The sequence below is a fragment of the Dermacentor silvarum genome, chromosome 3, assembly GCF_013339745.2.
Source record: "Dermacentor silvarum isolate Dsil-2018 chromosome 3, BIME_Dsil_1.4, whole genome shotgun sequence".
In the NCBI taxonomy this organism is placed as follows: Eukaryota; Metazoa; Arthropoda; class Arachnida; order Ixodida; family Ixodidae; genus Dermacentor; species Dermacentor silvarum.
In genome coordinates this window covers 226,790,336-226,809,433 of record NC_051156.1, presented here as the reverse complement: position 1 = coordinate 226,809,433, position 19,098 = coordinate 226,790,336, and the positions used below count along the sequence as shown (strand labels likewise).

Here is a 19,098-nt window from a genome sequence, read left to right as displayed (position 1 = left end):
GGGGGACGCTGGGGCTGCCATTGGGGTCGTCACCCGCCGTGGTTGCTCAGTGGCTATGGTGTTGGGCTGCTGAGCACGAGGTCGCGGGATCGAATCCCAGCCACGGCGGCCGCATTTCGGTGGGGGCGAAATGCGAAAACACCCGTGTACTTAGATTTAGGTGCACGTTAAAGAACCCCAGGTGGTCCAAATTTTCGGAGTCCCCCACTACGACGTGCCTCATAATCAGATCGTGGTTTTGGCACGTTATAAACCCCATAATTATTATTATTGGGGTCGTTGACTTGGCCTTGATCGCTGTGGTCTTCTCGGGAAGAAGTCCGTATTCCGGCAGAAGTCCTTGCTGCCTGCGGTTAGCTCGCTGGTCCTTGGCGACGCTGGTGTTGTCCTCCGGTTTCGGGCTTGGATCGCAGCTTTGCGGGGGCGTTCGTTGCATGAACGTACTAGCACCTCCACCAGGTGTCACGTAGTAGTGACGCTGAAGCAAACAGTCGAAAAACTGTGTATGACGAAACTGATTCTTTATTGGGCGAACCTGTGCCCACAAAAGAAAGCTACACTCAAAGCACAACGATAGCGGCGAACACAGTTGGCGATCGTCGAAAATCTGATCTGCGGCGAAACGCGTCGGCTTTTTTTATACGCGAGTCATCGAAGGTTCCAATCCCTGGTGCCCGCGTGTCTTCCAGAAAGTTCTGGACAATTCGCGTCGCTCATACAATCAGATTACATGAGCGCCGGTGACCACAGACGACGGATAGAAGCATCGATAACGTTCGAGAAGCTTCCGATGCAGGCGCGACCTGCGCCTAGCGATAACGTTTCACATTTGTTAGCCGGTGGAAAGCGGCCACCGGTGAAAGATAAACATGTATACGTGTCAATATATATATAGCAGCCATACAAGACACTACAAAACCAGAATTTCATTTAGTCAGACCATTTGATTTCCACGCGTTTGCTCAGACATCAGTGAATTCATTCGTAAATGCGACGATCTGAAATTTATAGGCACCGTGCATTGCAGTTTGCGCGCGATCTATGCGCCATCTACAAGTGAAGCTTCGGGACGGCCAGTATCAAAACCAGCAAAACTGGAGAGACGCTGCATACATTCGCCGTGATACTTTCGATCGCTTATCAAGAAAGAAGACTGTCCGAGTTGTGAAAATATCAAAGTGCGCATGCTCTGCATATGATAGCACGCGTTCGCAATCGATATGAGCAGTGGGAACAATTGTGAGCTTGATATCGTCAAAGCGCAGGGCATACCTCTCAAACGAGCGACGATAAGGAAGCCGTTGTCGTTCGGAATGGCCTATGATCGCCTCTCTAGCGGCTGGCGTCGGCAATACTGGGGCGAAACATGAAATGTCGTAGCGCCATCTGAACAATGAACGGTGCCCATACTGACCAGACAACGACACCGCGCGCAAATCATTGACTACGCCCCCAAGATGGCGGACAACCTCGACCGCAATCACCGGAGACTTCACTTGTCACAGCACCGATGTCACCTACATGCTTGAGTGCTCAACTTGTTGTAAGTACTACCAGGGTCCTTGGTACTACGTTGATGAAATTGGAACGTTATTTAGATTCTATTTCAACAACCAAGAAGCCCATTCCCCAGCATGCGAAATGTGAGGTCACTATTCTGAAAAAAAAAAACAAACAAACAAACAAACAAAGCCACGATACTGCAATCTGGCTTTAAAACTCATCATGCAGAGAATTTCTTGAATCTTTTCTGATAAACGATTTCAGCACTAGATCTCCATTCTGGAATAAATAAAAGCAAGGAAAAAGTTACTTTTCTTTCTGTGTAGCAAGATTAACCGTGCAATGGTGCTTACTTTCTTCTTTTCTTTTTCCGTCGTTCGCGCGGTTTTTTCAAGGATTGCTGTTATTTTTCAGTTTCTTTGTCTGCATAGCGACCTTAGTGCCTGGTTGACTTTTATTCGCATCTTTGCTCGCATCTTTGTACGCATCTTGGTGTGTGCACAACATGTGCCCATACTATCCTTCCATGATATGCCGTTTATCATGATCTAATGTGTTCTTTTCTTGCTGTTTAATAATAGTTTTGTTGCTTGCAAGCTTTACGATGCGTATGCCACGTGTTCGCAATCTGATTTGTGACATTTTTATAGCGCAGCTCTTAGGCGCCTGTTCTTGCGTTGAGTGTTGGCGTCGTCGTTACCGGTAGGATGACCGAGCCCACCGAACCATACGGATGGCTTGATGGGCTCACACCGGTAAACCATCGAACCTATCACAGCGAAGCACGCGAGCCGCGTGCGACGCTGGGTTCCTTGCAGCGCCACCAGATGGCGCTTGCCTCCGCGGTAGCGGAATCAAGCGCCATTCTGGTCCCCCAAATCTGTCAGGTCACCCAAGCAAGAAATCATTCTGGTCACCCAAGCGCCTAAATCTGGTCACCCACCACAAAGTACAAAATAGGTTAATGGTCATGGCTAGGTGGCGTATGCCACCGCCCGGTTTAAAGGGTTCAGCCTCATCCATTCATCCATCCATCCAGCGGCGATAGCGAAGAGGGCGCGGGGAGGAAAGCGGAGGAGGAGGAGGGTACAGCGGAAGCATGAGAATAAACACAGAGGAGGCGAAAGGATGAGGAGGAAAGCGGAGTGCTGCACGGGACTTGCTCCACGGCGGCGACCCGCTACGAGATGGCGCCATATATAGTAGCGTGCGCCGTCACCCGGTCGCCGATGACATCATTACTATAGGGCATGAGGCGATCGCGTCCACCGATACCATATAAGGAAACAAAGCACTGGAATGGGCTTCGACCCACTGCGCATGCGCTAATTTGCCTGCGCCGCCGCTGCTAGAGAATGCGCTCCGCGCGAGCTACGCGTTTCAGCGTTCTTTCTGAACAATGTGCGACACGACCCGTGGAATAAAGCTTTACCCGTGGAAGTGCTTCGTCTGCCGCTGCTGCTAAACGAGCTGCTCGAACAGAAGCACAGCGCCGCCGACGCCAGAATCAAGAGGTGCGCGCCACCGTAGCAGAAGCTAAGCGCCGTAGCCGAGAGGACCCGTTCCAAGGAGGTTATATAAACCGTTAAATATATAACCTCCTTGTGCCATTCGCGCCACCGAAGCAGGAGGACTAGGAGAGGAAGTACGTCTTAAAGAAAGAGTGTGTGTGGAAAATAAAGTGTGGTCCGTAACGTTACATGCGTACATGTCTCTCCCAAATTATTTGCCTCAATATATCGCGAATCCAAAACATCTAACAGCTGGGCTCAAATTTCGCACTAGGGCTCGTACCGGAATCGTTGGTGAATTTTTACTATGCAGGTTAAGGCAAACGTTTGAAAGTGTGTTTTAGCTGTCGTTCCTTGGGGCCAATTTCCTTTTTTTAATCGTCATTTGCGATTTGATAGTACCAATGTGATGGCCCTTAAAAGCGGCCCATTCCTTGTGTGTTCATGAAGACCGTATACCACGTACGAAACGTTAGGAAGTAAAATAGCGCGAATTCACGAGACGAGAAAGTGACACACACGCGCGCGCTGTTCTGAATTCAGTGGCGGAAGGTTTCCTGTCGTGGTGCGTGGTGGGAATACGGAATAAAATGGCACTTCCTGAAAAGCAAAACAAAAAGTAGTAGTTGGCTTCGCATTTCTCATTTGGGCTGCTGAGCACGAGGTCGCGGGATCGAACCTGGCCACGGCGGCCGCATTCCGATGGGGGCGAAATGCGAAAACACCCGTGTATACTATAGATTTAGGTGCACGTTAAAGAACCTCAGGTGGTCAAAATTTCCGGAGTCCCCCACTACGGCGCGACTCATAATCAGCTCGTGATTTTGGCACGTAAAACCCCATAATTTATTATTACGGCATTTCTCATAACCTAAAAAAAAAGAGCTAGCAGAGCAGGCGTCCAGCTGGTTTTCTTTGCTCCTGACGCCTGCTGGGTGTTTGCAGGAGCGTAAACAAAAGCGGCAGTGGTCGCTTGTTCTACGCAGCACCGCAGACGTTTTGTTTAGTGCACAGGCAATGTATTTTAGGGGCGAAGCTCCTTAGGGTCGACGAGCCTTGTCCGCCGTCGCGCCGTTGTAGCCACGCTAGTACTCGCCGCTCCCGCTAGAGGCGCCGCTGTGCACAAGGGCTATATAAGCGCTGTATATACTGTACACATGTACAGTATATACAGGGTGTTTCAGCGAACACTTTCAAAAATTCCTACAGGTTGCCTGTGGCAGATAGCACAATTCTAGTTCATGAGCTGGTCTACTCGAAGAGGCGGACATCACTTGCACAGGAAATTGAAATGCATAATCGAATAATTAACAAGAAATCACTAATCAAGTTTTAACTATTTACCTGAGGGCCCATATTGCAATTTGCAATTTGTAGCCGTGGAGTTCGCAAAGCGGATCCACTTGGAACGAATTCTCGGGATGACACAAGTTTCGAGATAATAATTCCCGAACTTTGCGGAGAAATGCATTTACGTTCCAGTTAATTTCTTAACAAAACGTCGCTTTATGCATTGAAGCACAAAATTAACTGGAACGCCAATGCATTTCTCCGCAAAGTTCGGGAATTAATATTTCGAAACTGGTGTCATCCTGAAAATTAATTCCAAGTGGGAGATCCGCCTTGCGTACTCCACGGCTACAATTTGTTAATTGCAATATGGGCCCTCAGGTAATTAGTTTAAAAGTTAATGAGTGATTTTTTGTTGATTAGTCGATTATGCATTTCAATTTTTGTGCAAGTACTGTCCGCCTCCTCGAGTAGACCAGCTCGTTAACTAGAATTGGGCTATCTGCCACAGGCAACCTTAAATAAATTTTGAAAGTGTTCGCTGAAACACCTTGTATATATATTGTAGTGAAGAGGAATACCCGGCGCTGCAGCCAGAATCTAATATGAATACAGGACAAGAGAACAGCAGGCAGCGTGTCTCAACCAGAACAGCTCAGGCAATCTCGAGCTCGCGCCTCCCGGACGACTGGCTGCAGCGCCGGGTATTCCTCTTCACTACAGTATATATATATATATATATATATATATATATATATATATATATATATATGTGTGTGTGTGTGTGTGTGTGTGTGTGTGTGTGTGTGTGTGTGTGTGTGTGTGTGTGTGTGTGTGTGTGTGTGTGTGTGTGTGGTATATGCACGCCAAGCTCCGGCTTCCGGAGAACGCTTCCGGCGTTTTGCCCGAATGATCCCCCGGTGCTTCGGCCACTCATCATCATTCACTTCGTGGATATGCGGTGTTTTTTTTTTCTGTTCCCCTGACATGTGGTAAATCATATACGTATAGGTCAAACTGGCGGGTGCCTAAATGAAAGATTAATTAGAAGAGCACTACTATATAACGTGAACTGAGCAATTTCCTGGTAGTATTTGGGAATACAGTGCCGAGATTGTGGATGCGCACCACATTTTCAAAGCACGACAGTGCAGTGCTTAGCCGCTCCTCTGACAAGATGATTAGATTAATAGTCCAAGCAGAGAATATAAATAAACTGGATGGTGCATGCATGTGTAAGTGTACTTGTGTGTGCTTAGAGGAATAAGTTCTGATTAAGCGTCCAAAGCGGGCACGTGGTAGTTGTACGTGTTTATTTTGGTGTGTCGTGTGTATGCTATACAGGGTGTCCCAACTATTATGCACCAATATTTAAAAGTATGCAAATGCCACGTAGCTGGACAGAACCAAGCTAATGTTAAATTGTTTGCCGTTGCTTGGAGATACTCAGATTATTTCTTGCATTTCGCCTAATTACAGAATTAGTCTTAATTAATTAATCAGCTTCTCAAATATTATAATTAGAGGAAAAGTGTCGATGAGAAAATTGTAGAGCAACATTAAAAACTCCCAATACAGCTTTCTGTTGCTCTATACGTGCTACGTAAAAGTGTTTTCCCAAGCGCGAAAGAAGCCCGCGAACACACGCAAAATTGAGGCGCGACTTGCCGCTCGAGGTTCGGAACACGTACAAAATATAGAAATGAGTCTATACAAAAAAACCAATAATGCATATTTTTCTTTTGACATGGGAACAATGTTTTCAAATTTGCAGTCATTAGGAAACTCGGATAGGCATAAAGACTTATTAAAGATAACGCACAAGAGTTTAGAGCACTACTTCACATAGCGGCCAACGAATGTGTTGGGTATGTCATCAATGCGCATGCGTTTTAATGTAGCACGTGCATAATATCCTGTCTTGCGGCAGCGAAGCTTTAGTTCGGCACTTGTACAAGAGTGCGAAGTTGAGTCGATTGGTTGAGCGACATTTCGATAAAGACAGCGCAGCAGCAGTGCTAATGAAATGCCTGAATGAACGTAAGTTTGGGCATGTTGGTATTTCATTTTAGCTTTAGCGCACGAAAGACTGCCCCTGTGTCTTTGGTGCGCTAGAACCTATAACGAAAGGCAAAACAACATAGGCAACTGCGCCCGTGTTGTATGCGCATGATTTTATAGGAATGTCGTTCCTTGCGCTTTTTTCTTTCATTGTTAGTAGATTGTGTCTATACAGGTGCGTTGCCTCTACGACATCAAGGGCTTCGTCGCTTCCAAACATCTTCGCAGAATTTCACCGCGCTCGATGACCCATGGCTGTTGGCGGCAGTGAGCTGCAGCTCCTCTGCAATGCTCGGCCACCGCGACGTCATCGACTCGCTCCGCCCGTTCGCGGGAATTATTCTGGGCGGGCGGCGCTCCCGCTGCCGCGTCTTTCACGAGTCTATTATTGCGATAGCAATTATATGGACACTTCAACCGGATTTCTGCCGTCGCCGTCGCCGTGAGGTTCCGTATAGATAAAATCTTCGCCACGCGCCGTATGCCTCAGCGGAATCGTGCGGGGACGCGCGCTATCACGGAGAGCGAACGCACTCAATCTCCCACGCGCAAGCAAGTAAGCGGAAAGCCAGCGCCGCAGGGAGCAGGGGGGGGGGGGGGGGGGGCACTTCTCTGCCAACAACCGCGCTCGTCGCTCGTCCGCACAGTCTCTTATCTCTCCCACGCGCAAGCAAGGAAGCGGTAAGCCAGCGCCGGAGGGAGCGGGGGGGGGGGGGGGGGGGGCGCACCTCTGCTCTGCCAACAACCGCGCTCGTCGCTCGACCGCACCGTCTCTTATCTCCACACGGCTCTGACCTTTATGCACTGTGCATTCGCCACTCAGTTTCTGTTGAAGCGATAGACCGCACGTACCTTAGGCTTCGCCCGCTGCAGCGTATGGGCTTGCTGCCAGCGTTTTGACAGTCGTTGTCTGCAGTCATTCAGTGTGATCTATTCATGTTTGTTTGTGCGCGCTCACACCACGCTTGTTCATTCAGTTAGTAATAGTCGGGCCACATTTTCCAACGCACGCTACACATGTAATGCTGCCCGGATCGGCAGTGCAGCGCTACAGGTGTGTCCCTTCGCACGCGCTGCCCACGGGAACCGCTTCTCATCAACACCACCGTTTCACACGCGCCTTCTCGTGGTCATCGAGTCTCTCTTCATGTCGGTCTACTTACGCCGCAGCACACCTGCTTACTTAATCAGCTCATGTTTACTACAATTTATATTGCTACCAAAGCCGCTCACCTTACATCGTATGACATTGCTGTGTTGCTATCGCATTCATTGCTTCGCCCTTAGGGCGAAACTGTGACATTTTTTTTATTAATCCCTCCTTTCCTTTTGCTGTTCGCTCGCACCGAAGTAGACGTCGCTTAAGAGGGAGTGCCAACACGATACACCATTCCATCAGAGGGACTTCGCTCACTCGTATTGTCTGATAATGTACACGCATGCCATCGATTGTCTTTTTGAGATTTTCACCGCATCAATACAGAACACAATGTACTTAAACGGTGAGGATAGTGGGGGAAAAGCTGCATTTTAGCAGCTTGACTAGCCCCGCCACCCGCTGGTTGCAAAGGGAACAACGAAAACAGGTGGTACAGAACAATACAAAGCTATAGCCTTTTCCAACTATAGATTTAACACAAATTTTAACACGAAAGTGTTTTATGCCGGGGTCCACCAAGACTTCACTGACGTATTTCCGTCACGGATATGACGTTCTTACAATGTACACGAACATAATACAAAGAAAGAAACCAGAAGAAAAAGTTCCACAAACATGCAAAATTTGGAAATCGAACCCACGACCTCTCGGTCCGCGACGATAGATCGCCGAGCGTTTAACCCATTGCGCCACAAACGCATTTGCAGAGAGCTACACAGACGCGCCTTATATATCTAACACTCCTCCGTGTACCCGCGCTCTTGCTCGGGGCGGTGCCGCCGCCTACGAGCAGAAAAGAGAAGTACTGCATTATGACACTAACGCGCACCGACAGTGAACGCTTCGGTGGTCTCAGCACTACGACGCCTCGATGCCAGCATTCGAAGGGACGCTGGCATCAAGAAGCACTACCAACGCCACCTAGGTGGCGTTCACCGTACTCAGCACAGCGGAGCGTGGCCTCCGCAATTAGCTCTGAAAATGTTTCTGAAGTTGATCGCGGAGGCTGCAATTACGACGCGCTGTACGCGCTGATTTGACTCGGTGACGATTCAGTTACGTGCTTTGTCTTGCGCGTTGTATTAGTGTGTCAGTTACGTGCTTCGTCTTTCGCGTTGTGCTAGCGTGTGCAGCGTAGTGCAGCTTCCATATGCACGACGGTTGCTCATGGTCATCGACGTTGGTAGTCGTGATGGAGGAGACGTGCCACCAGGCGTCAGCGTGGGTGCATCAACGCCTAAGGGCGCTTTAGCCACAAAACACCAATAGACATGATATATCAATGTGCAATAAACATTACACTACTTTTGTGAAGACACGTTTCACTTTCGTGTTCTATACCGATTCCTATATAAGAGGGATCAGCCACATTTTTCCATCACATGGTACGAAAAAACATTCCAGATACCATATTTAGAATAGAATTCTTCGATGATACACGTAAACTTTCAACTGCTTGTTTGAACTTGTTTAATACGCTGGGGTGGCAATACTGCACCAGTTGCAGTCCATAGGTGGTACGTGGCCGTGGTATACGTACCAATGATATTTAGAGTTAAACTTGCTAAAGCGCGTATGTGGCGGCTATTTCGTGTATGGTTAAATTCCGGATGCACTGTTCCCGCAGTGAACACTGTCCTGACTGGCACGCTGTGTTTCGCTCGATATGCACGCAGCCTGCGACCCGGCGCGCGTGACGGCATGCGTGGGGGACCTGCGCAAGATGTCCAGTAATCCCATGAAGGACCTCGAAGTGGCCGAGGACGTCGCCGGACTTGAGCAGAAGTGCAGGTGTGTTTCCCTTTGCAAAAATATTCACTTTTGTCGTATCGTACGCATGTGTATATATTCTGACAGCTGGGCTGAAGGTTACTGGATCTGAATAAAGCGAACTGGTGTACGGAAGCAAAGCATCCCCAGCAATTATCATCAGACAATTTTTATGTCCATTGCAGGACGAAGGCCTCTCCCTGCGATCTCCAATTACGCCTGTTTTGCGCTAGCTGATTCCAACTTGCGCCTGCAAATTTGCTAACTTCATCACCCCAGCTAGTTTTCTGCCTTCCGCGACTGCGCTTCCCATCATCTTGGTATCCATTCTGTAACTCTAATGGTCCATCGGTTATCCATCCTACGCATTGCACGACCTGCCCAGCTCCATGTACCCCTCTTAATGTCAACTAGAATATCGGCTATTCCCGTTTGCTTTCCGATCCCCACCGCTATCTTCCTGTCTCTTAACAATAGGCCTAACATTTTCCGTTCCATCGCTCTTTGTGTATGACGTACATGTGTACGACGTACTTTGTGTATGTGTATAGTACATATGACGCCGCTTATAAGAGAACATTTTATTCATTGGCTTATTCGATTTTCTTTAATATTTTCTACATTTCGTTACCTCATCCTTAGGCGACGGAGTATGCACAACCAAAGTGCACAACCGGGTGTGTGTGACTGGGTATTTTATTTATTTATCTGTAGATACTGCCATTTTTTACAAGATCTTAACAACGTGGTACACATGTAACTACACAAAATAGGAACAAAAATGGGTGAACGACATGACATGCACCGGTGTTCCATAGTTCTAAGTACGTACAATCAACGTATATTAATCGTAAGAAAAAGAAAAGCTATGAATGTAGATCAAAGAACGGATGGAAACGAAAAAAAAGTAAGAATGGAAAAACACGTGATCTCGGCCAAAGCAAAAATTGCACTGAAGATATGTTTCGAAAGTCAACAACTAGTTTACTATTATATCTTGGTTACTATTATATAAGTCAAATTATCTCATTCAATTACATTTATTGGAAAATATCATCTTTAAACCAGTCAACACTTGTGGTAAATGAAGTTATAGCTTAATGAGTGTCTGTGTCTGGCTGCATAACCTGTAGAATAGGGGAGAAGTCTAGATGTATCGATGTTGTAGTGACCGTTTATTAGTTGATAAAGTAATTTTAAGCGACATATGCGCGGCTTCCATTAGTTTCAGAAGGTAAGCCATTCTGAGAAATGAGGTTAGTGATACAGGTACGTCCATAGATATTGTAGATGAACCCAACTGAATTTTTTGTTGTTGTAGATTTTCAAGTTTCCTGATATCCGTGTTAGTGAACAGGTCCCGTATAATAACAACATATTCCAAAACTGGGCGAATCAGTGTTTTATACGCCAGAAGGCGTACAGATTTGACGGTCGTCTTCAATAGACCAACTTGCCACGACAATTTGATATTACTATGTTGAGGTGTTTTGTCCAGGACAGATCCCTGGTTCGAGGTATCTGTGATGTGTTCTGACAGAGAAGCGTTTCATCGAGAGCGGCGCGCGCAGGGAGATGGAGGACGCCAAGACCTGCCTGGAGCGTGAGACCTCGTTCTGCCCGGACGAGATACGCAGCATCTACATGAACTACCTGCGGCCGGTGACCGCCTCCTTCCAGGACCTCTGCAACGCCGGCGAGACCAGGGACGGTACGCACTCTCCCGGGCGCGTGTGGGGTTTCCCGCGAGGGACGCGTTGGCCGAGACGGACGGCCGCTGTCCTATCATCGGTAATCCGTAACTGACAAAGCGCAGGACAAGTGGTCCCAAAGTAACAGCTGTCAGGGAGAACTCCCAACAAAAAAGGTGGCCGGGGAATAAGTACATTATAGGCAGCAGGCAATGGCGAGTTGCGGAATCAGGTTATATTACATGCGGAATAACAGGTTATATTACATGCGGAATAACAAATACAGAGCATAAGTGGGAACACGAACATATCGCACCGATAATTTATCCAAGAGAGTTCTAAGTCGTCGACAGAATGTGTGCAGTGCACATGGTTTTAATTACGATGTAAGATGCTCCAAATCGGTACACAAGATCTTGCTCTTATAGTTTGCCGTAATTCGTACGTACTTTTGTTAATAGTATTCGCAAGGCTAATGCCAGTAAAACTGAGAATACACAATTTATGATTTATAAGTCGAAACATGATGATCAGTAATTTATGACTATCTCGATAGAATTTTATATGCGCGGGGTGTTCATTTTTGTGTTTTATGGAATTTTTAGAAATCGCCTGTTGCAGATAACATAGTTCCAGTCCATGAGCTGGATTGGGAAGGAGGTGCATGGACATTACTTGCGCGAGAAACAGAACCACATATTCAACTAATTAACAATAATCACTACTTAACTCCTTGATTAATTACTTTATGTCACATATTGCAATTTACAAATTGTAGCCCGTGAGTTTGTCAGGCGTATCCACTTGGAATTAATTTTCAGAATAATACCAATTTGGAGATATGCACCATCAAACTCGCCGCAAAAATGCGCTGTTATTCCGCTTACTTTTTTAACAAAACGCTCTTTTAAGTATTGAGGCATAAAAATAAATGGGACGCCCATGTATTTCGTCCCACACTTTGGCAAATATCTCGAAGTTGGCGTCATCGTGGAAATTCATTTCAAGTGGATGCGTCTTGCAAGCTCACCGGCTTGCCCCGCCCCGCCCGCATGTTCACCTGGCCCCGCCCGCTAAACACCCCGCCCGCTGTTCCGAATATCATCTCGCATTACGAGTCAGTGAACATGAGCCGTATCGGCAACCGCGTGTGCTAAGAAATTTCGGGCGATCACCGACCCGTTTTCTCTTGCTACCTTGCTGATGCTTCATCACCGATAGTTACTGATGACGCACTACACTTAGTGGCGTGCAAAAAGGGACACGATTTGAAGGCTCGTAAGATGGAACGGTCAAGATTTGTAGACCAAGGCACTGGAGCACGCTCTATATGTTAACCACTCTTTCCTTGCGTTTCAGAAGAGCAGTTAAGTATGCATCGGAAATGAAGAGTGACGTTTAAAAGGGAGAACACGTATTTTATACCAGATCGTTTTCGTCTGCTTGGGATGCTTGTCAAAACAACCATTTCCCCTCCTGGCATGCCAGCTGAGGATGTTTTTCTGGCATGATTTATGTGGTCAGGGTATGGACGCCGTCGATGTAACGCCACGCGCGTGTGTGTCCAAACTAAATGCTCAAGAAACGCCACCTCACGTGATCTGTTGGAGCTTTCAGTTTTGCTTGGTTGACAGAGTTGACTTTAAACTGAAATGTCTCATCCTTTTACTTGCGGTCACCCACTCAACCAGAGAAGCGAACCTACACCGTTGTAGTAGATAATGTAACCGAGACGTTACTGTGCCGGGTATACGAACAGTGCTTTTCTTTTTGCGCCGACGCGATTAGAACAAGTGAACTAACGTTAACTGGTATGTTAAAACGTTGTAGTCCATCTACGTTATGACAAAGAGCGCGTGCAGCATAGCGACAGATCCAAACACAGAATTGCATTCCTGTGCGCACTTTACTGTGCATGGGCCCGGGGACGTATCCCCGAACGATCACTTTCGGAGAAAGCCGTAGTTTCGCTTTCGAGAGAGCCGACACAGGGTCGTTCAAGCGCGAGAAAGAAGCTCTCGTCGGCTGAGTGTCGCGATCGCCCGCCCCTGGCGAGACGCTTTGTGCACCTTCTCGCCCCCACTTGCCTCCAATGTTGGCGGTGGTCAGGCGCACCGGGTCGAGGAACAGGGCGTCGAGGTTGCGCCTCAAGGCTCCCCAGCGAAGCTCGCTGATGCGTTGCAGCCGGTTCTCCAGGTCAGAGGCCGCCGTGCCGCCGCTCATCCCTCCTGCGAGCGTTCGCGGCACCTTGAGCGGAAGCACGCAGGCGTGAGTTTTTACAGTGTGCCACCTTGCGTGTGACAACCACAAATGACAATGAAATGCAGGAAAAATGAGGAAAATGAAAGTGGACCACGCTTGCGCATTACACGTTCCGTGCTCTACAAATTACGCTACCGCGGTGCTCATCCTCCCCGTCCGTTTTCTTGGGTATCTGTGTAAGTGCACCAGATTAGACCCTATGTATGCGCAACCGATTAGTCCTTTTAGAGTTTTCGCCACTGAACTACACCAATCATCATCACCCAGTTAGTCCTCTGGAATGCTAGCCAGCGCCTCTCACGGCCCTGGCGGTGGATGCGTAAGGCGTATAGTACGCGTACTTATTGGAGCAGCTAGGCAACATTCATTGGCTCCATTGTCCGATTTCTTCGACGAAAAAGCGAGCCCTCGTGGATCAGCCTCTTGCGTCTAACAGCCGCTCGTGGACTCGTGCGGCCGTGTGCTATAGATGCTTTGCGTCACACGTGCTTTGTCTACAGCTTTCTTGGTTGTCACATCTCCGTGCTGTGGTCACTTATGCCGCTATAGGTGAGAAAGCTTTCTGTGCGCACCGCTCCAAAGCGCGAGCTATAATACCTGGACAACAGCAGAGGAGACCTGTAGCGCAGCAGCCCGCATGATCACATACCGTTGTCCCAGTGGAGGAACATGGACGGCGTCAGGGCGGCTCTCGCGTCGTTGGGGCTGGACATCGGCAGCGTGCTGACGATGATGATGATGAGCGTTCAAGATATGGCACGCACCCACAGCGGGGGAAGGGCCAAGAATCCGGGGGATTCATCCCACTCATATTCACAGCTAGGAACGATTGGGTTACTGGGAAAGTTGAAAAATCTGGGAAGAAAACATTATTGTTTATTAGAGAATTCGAACCAGGTGAATATATGCCGCCCTTCGTCTTCGTCACTGCCTGCGCACGCTTCTTTGAGCTAACCATACACGGCTCAGAACAAAAAAAAAAAAAAAAAAAAAAAGGATGTTTTTATTTATGTGTTTTATTTTTACTTGCATCATACTGTAGGCAGTGTGGCCCAAGCAGAAGGGGCAAGGTTACGCATAAAAAGTATGCGTACAGCAGGCAGAATTTCAAAATATAAAACTTAGGGAAGCAAACAAAATAGCACAAAATAGCAGTGCTACTTGGGAAATGCTAATAATATCAGTTTGAATTGATTAAGGGGAGTTGAGATTCGAAAAGATATGAGGTTTCATTCTTCTATAGTTCGAGGAAAGAAAGGAAATTTAAAGTGGTTTGTCCTGGCAACGCAAGAGGAGAGAGTGAGGGGTTGGGAATCACGGGTTTTCCTGGACGTAGAAAGAGTTATGTGGGGACTAGGATGTGAAGAAAATTTACGGATTATTAAGGAGTTAAGGAACTTCAGTCGTATTATTTTTCACCTCGTTTGAAGGATGTGAAAACCATTAGTGCGCAATAATTCAGTTATAGACTCTTCTCGGCCGTGTTTGGAAAAAATAAAACGAATGGCTCTTCTCTGTATCCTTTCAAGGGCGGTAATGTTGATTTTGCTAACTGGGTCCAAAGTAACGCACGAATGTTCCAATTTGGGTCGAATAAAAGTCGTATAGGCTAATGATTTCACTTCATGGGATGCATGTTTAAGCTTATTGCGAAGTAGACATAGTTTTCTAAAAGCACAAGAGGTGGTGTTAGCAATGTGGCTATACCAATTTAGGTTGTTAGTAATTGTAATTCCAAGATATTTCTGCTTGCTCACTTCGGCCAAGGGGTCTTGGCCAATAGAATAAGAAATCGTCAGGGCTAGTTTTTTCTTTGTTGTACTTAGAAGCACAGATTTATCAGAGCTGAGTTTCATTCCCCACTTGTTGCTCCACTCAAGAATGTTGTTTAACGATAAACGGTCTAGGAAGCTTTGTCAAGCTCTCTAACGCTTTTACTTCCAGGCCCTCCGCTCTTTCGAAGTGGAAATAAAGGGATTGATTGATTGATAGTTGATAATTAACTGTATTAATATCGTTAAAAAGGAAACGTCATCAGCAAACAGACGAATATTCACAGGGGCATCTATTACATCAACTGTGTCGTTACAATAAATAGAAAATAGTAGTGGGCCAAGCACGCTGCCTTGAGGCACGCCAGGGGTTACTGAAAGAATTGGACTGCTGCTCATCAATCACTACGTGCTGTTTTTGACGCGTCAGGTAAGCAGAAACCCAGAACAGGATAAAGCTAGGAAGACAAAGGAATTTTAATTTACAAAGTAATTTGTCGTGATGAACTACACCGAAAGCCTTTTGAAAATACCAAAATATTACATCTACTTGACCAGCCTTGTCAAGGACAGAAACAAACCAGTGAATGACTGTGCTTAATTGGGTGACTGTCGAGAGCCCTTTCCTGAAGCCATCTTGGAAAGGAGATAAATGGTTACGCTCGTTTAAGAAATCATTAAAGTAGTCAGCAACAATGTGCTCAATTAATTTGCAAGGAGGATAATATGGAAATCGGACGGTGATTCAAGACTGAACTTGGGTCACCCTTTTTTAATATAGGGACAACACGTGCTACTTTACAATCGAGCGGAAGTACCACGCATTGTAGGGAGGCCTGAAAGATTACTACAAGTTTACTTAAAGGTTCCGCATAACGCCCAAGGCATGCAATATGGACCAAAAGATGATTTCACTTTTAATCGGAGGAGCGTGTTAAGTACACGTTGATGAGAAATATTAACGTCAGAAGAGCAAGACGGTGAAGTTTGGAAAGAGGGTTCAGTGGGCAATTATAGTAGATAGTTTCTTACTGCTCTCTGGAGAAATTGTTATGCACCGATTCGTTTACAGCGATCTCGCGCGTTTCACAGCTCGCTCGAAATCGATCGCTCCACGATGGATTTTCCTCCGAATTCGAGGCGCGCACTGAATCGGAAGTTCTAGAACGGATCGCATCGCTTTTGCCGGCAGCGCGTGACATGTGCCCCAGCTTGGATGATCCAGTTTAGCCTCTTTGGATTTGCGAAACCCATGCGTGATCCGAGTGCTGGCTCGGTGATTCATGTGACCTCATCAGGACGTGTGGAAGTAGCGTCGCGTGTGCATGCAGTATCACTGTTTAGCCGGTGTTCTGTCTTACGGACATCATGATATGAACAAAAAAGGTCGCAGTTTCGCTCAAAGGGCAAAGCATTGATAGCGATAGCAAGGTATTGAAATACTGCACCAAGTAAGGTTCGTAGATTTACGGGCAGTATTGCAGTAAACGTTGCCTCACTAATCAAACAGGCGTGATGTCATGCCCTCCCAAAGGGACAGAGTTAACTCGATGACGTTGGCGTAATGAGGAGCCCTGGAAGGGGATAGCGCGCGTGCTTGTCCTAAAGCGAACCTTCCGTGGTGCGACTTAATTCCTCCCCCATTTGCCACGCCTCCGAGATTTGGCACATCACATGACCTCAAACCACGAGAAAACAGCGCGCAACCATGCGGTTCGTATCCTCTCCGTGGCTAGGCCGTGTCCTGTCTATAAGCTGGCGCCCATTCCTTCCCACACGCTGGAACGGTTCCGTTCTGTACGTTACAGAAGGCTCTTTCTTCCTTCTCTGAGCGCGCCTCTTCCTTTCTTTTTCTCTTTTTTCGCAGTTATTTCTGCGCGAAGGAATTTACGTTCACTGTGTGATTTGTCTCTTATGAGATCATTTATATAGAATGCGAAATAACAATACCGGCAAACGAAGGCCTCAGGAGCGCACCCGAGAGAGAGAAAATAAAGACAGGGATGCTAACCAGAAAAGTGCCCGGTCGGTATACGACCTTCCAAAGTGCACCTGAGAATATATGTATCCTCTGTAAAGAACGTGTCATTATTTAGTACACTTTGGCGGCGCCTCCGGGACAACAAAGGGGCAACGGAGTCACCGAGGCCGGGCGTGCCGGGGGGTGTTCGCGTACAAGACCGGCTGCATTCGGCGATATATTCCCGAAAGCGGAGGCGAGTCCCCAACCCACGGATCGAACCAGTTGCCAGATTTGATTCACCCTCTACCCTTTGGGTGCCCTGGAGATCCCGCGTCGTCCGTCCGACCGGAAGCCGTAACAGCTGCCCTGCTACGGCTTTCGTTTGCTGGTATTATTGCTGTTTTCGCATGCTAAATGATTTCGTAGCACCAGATCACGCCGCAAAGACAAATTCCTTCCCGCAGAAAGAAGCGCGAAAGAAAGCAGAGGTTTGCAGAGAACGTGTACTGCAAGGAATCGCTCTCAGCAATTTTTGTAGGAAACTGTCGGCACACAACCGCAGCAGATCACGTGACCTACAACTCGCGGCGCACTGGCCGCGCATGCGCCGTCTCACCCGGGACAGCACGGCGGCGCCGACGCAGTAACGGTGCGTCTCGAGGGTCCGTGTGGTTACTCTTCGCTTGAAATAGGCGCGCACAGCAGGTGAGGTCATGCGCATTGAGCAAGCGCGACCCAAGCTCTCCCGATCTCGTCGGCGCACCAAGGACGTGCGGGCGCCGCTGGATTCAGCCCATTGCTGCAATATCGCAGCAGCGAGACGACAGTACATTCCGCAGTTTTGTTGTTCTCAAGCTGCCGCCTTCGCCATTTATTTCCTCCTCACAAGCGTCACGTCAATGAATGAATGAATAATAATAGGTGCTTACGATTGACGAACTTTCTCAAAGGCACGGTGGCAGATTGCATAATTCTTCTCATCGAGCATGACTATTCAGAGAGGCGTGCACGAGAAATCGCAACACAAATTCAACTAATTAAGAAATTTCACTAATTAATCTTTTAAATAATTACTTTGCGGCACATATGGCAATTTACGGATTGTAGCCAGTGAGTTTGCGCGGCGTATCCACATGAAATGATTCTCCAGGATCTCAATAGTTTGGAGATATGTGTCATCAAATTTGCCGTAAAATTCACCGGTCACAATTCAGACATTGCAATGTGTCGTAAGGAATTTAAAAGTTAATTAGTTCATTTTTGTCAATCAGTTGATTATGTATTTCAATTTCTCGTGCTAGTGATGCCCGCCTCTTCGAATAATACAGCTCAGGAACATTAATTATATTATCTGCCTAAGGCGATTTCTCAAAATTACGGAAAACCTATAAATGATCGCCCCGTATATTACGAGATTATTCGTTGAAACTAAGAAAGAAGACTTCGTGTGTAGAGTAAGGCGGGGCAAAATAAGACACGGAGCAAAACGCGACACTTTGACTTTGCTGCCATCTATACGTTAAAAAAAGTACATTTTTTGTGCTTCTCTATTTAATCGAGAGGTGGCGGTAGTTGTCCATTCCTTTTATGAAAAAGTTTGCGATTGTTCTAGGAGTTCGAGCGGGAAAAAATGCATGGTTGTTGTCAGTGAGCTCATGATCCGCCAAAAAGGTGCGGAATTCTGCTCGCTGACTTTTTCGGAGCCGTGCATGAAGGTACTCCCGCGTCAGTTCAGCAACGTAAGTATTTATATATTGTTGCCTTGTACCCCTAGCTGCATGCTTCCAAAAGTTTAGTTCTGTAAGTGTCGTGGGTGAAAAGGGGAATTTACTTCAATTCGGGCACTTGAAAGGGGCAAAACGCGACAAAATGGTGTTAAATCGATATAAATAATTTGTTGCTAGGGGAATAATTTATTTACTCACATTATATATTATATGTTTTTTTTTGTTTGTTTAGGATGGTGCAGACGTACAAGAGAAAATCATCTGGATTTCGAAAGTGTGGTGTGTGGCCATTTTCCTGCGCTGTTCTAAATGACCCCGAGTTTGATGAGCCGCCGTCCACCAGCGTAACAGGAGATAATGTAGAAAAAGATGAAGACACTAACGCTGAC

The 19,098-nt window shown here is 47.0% G+C and overlaps 2 protein-coding genes across 2 annotated transcripts in view; both read left to right on the top strand.

Moving 5' to 3' along the window:
* LOC119446831 (septin-1) overlaps positions 1 to 19,098 on the top strand; it is a 610,438-nt gene that overhangs the window by 456,579 nt on the left and 134,761 nt on the right. The window lies entirely within an intron of this gene.
* The window catches only part of LOC119446822 (uncharacterized), a 48,256-nt gene that overhangs the window by 14,437 nt on the left and 14,721 nt on the right, over positions 1 to 19,098 (top strand). Inside the window, exons 2-3 of the mRNA XM_037711382.2 lie at positions 9,201 to 9,315; positions 10,866 to 11,005. Of these exons, the coding sequence (XP_037567310.1) occupies positions 9,201 to 9,315; positions 10,866 to 11,005 (255 nt within the window). The remainder of the gene's footprint in view (positions 1 to 9,200; positions 9,316 to 10,865; positions 11,006 to 19,098) is intronic.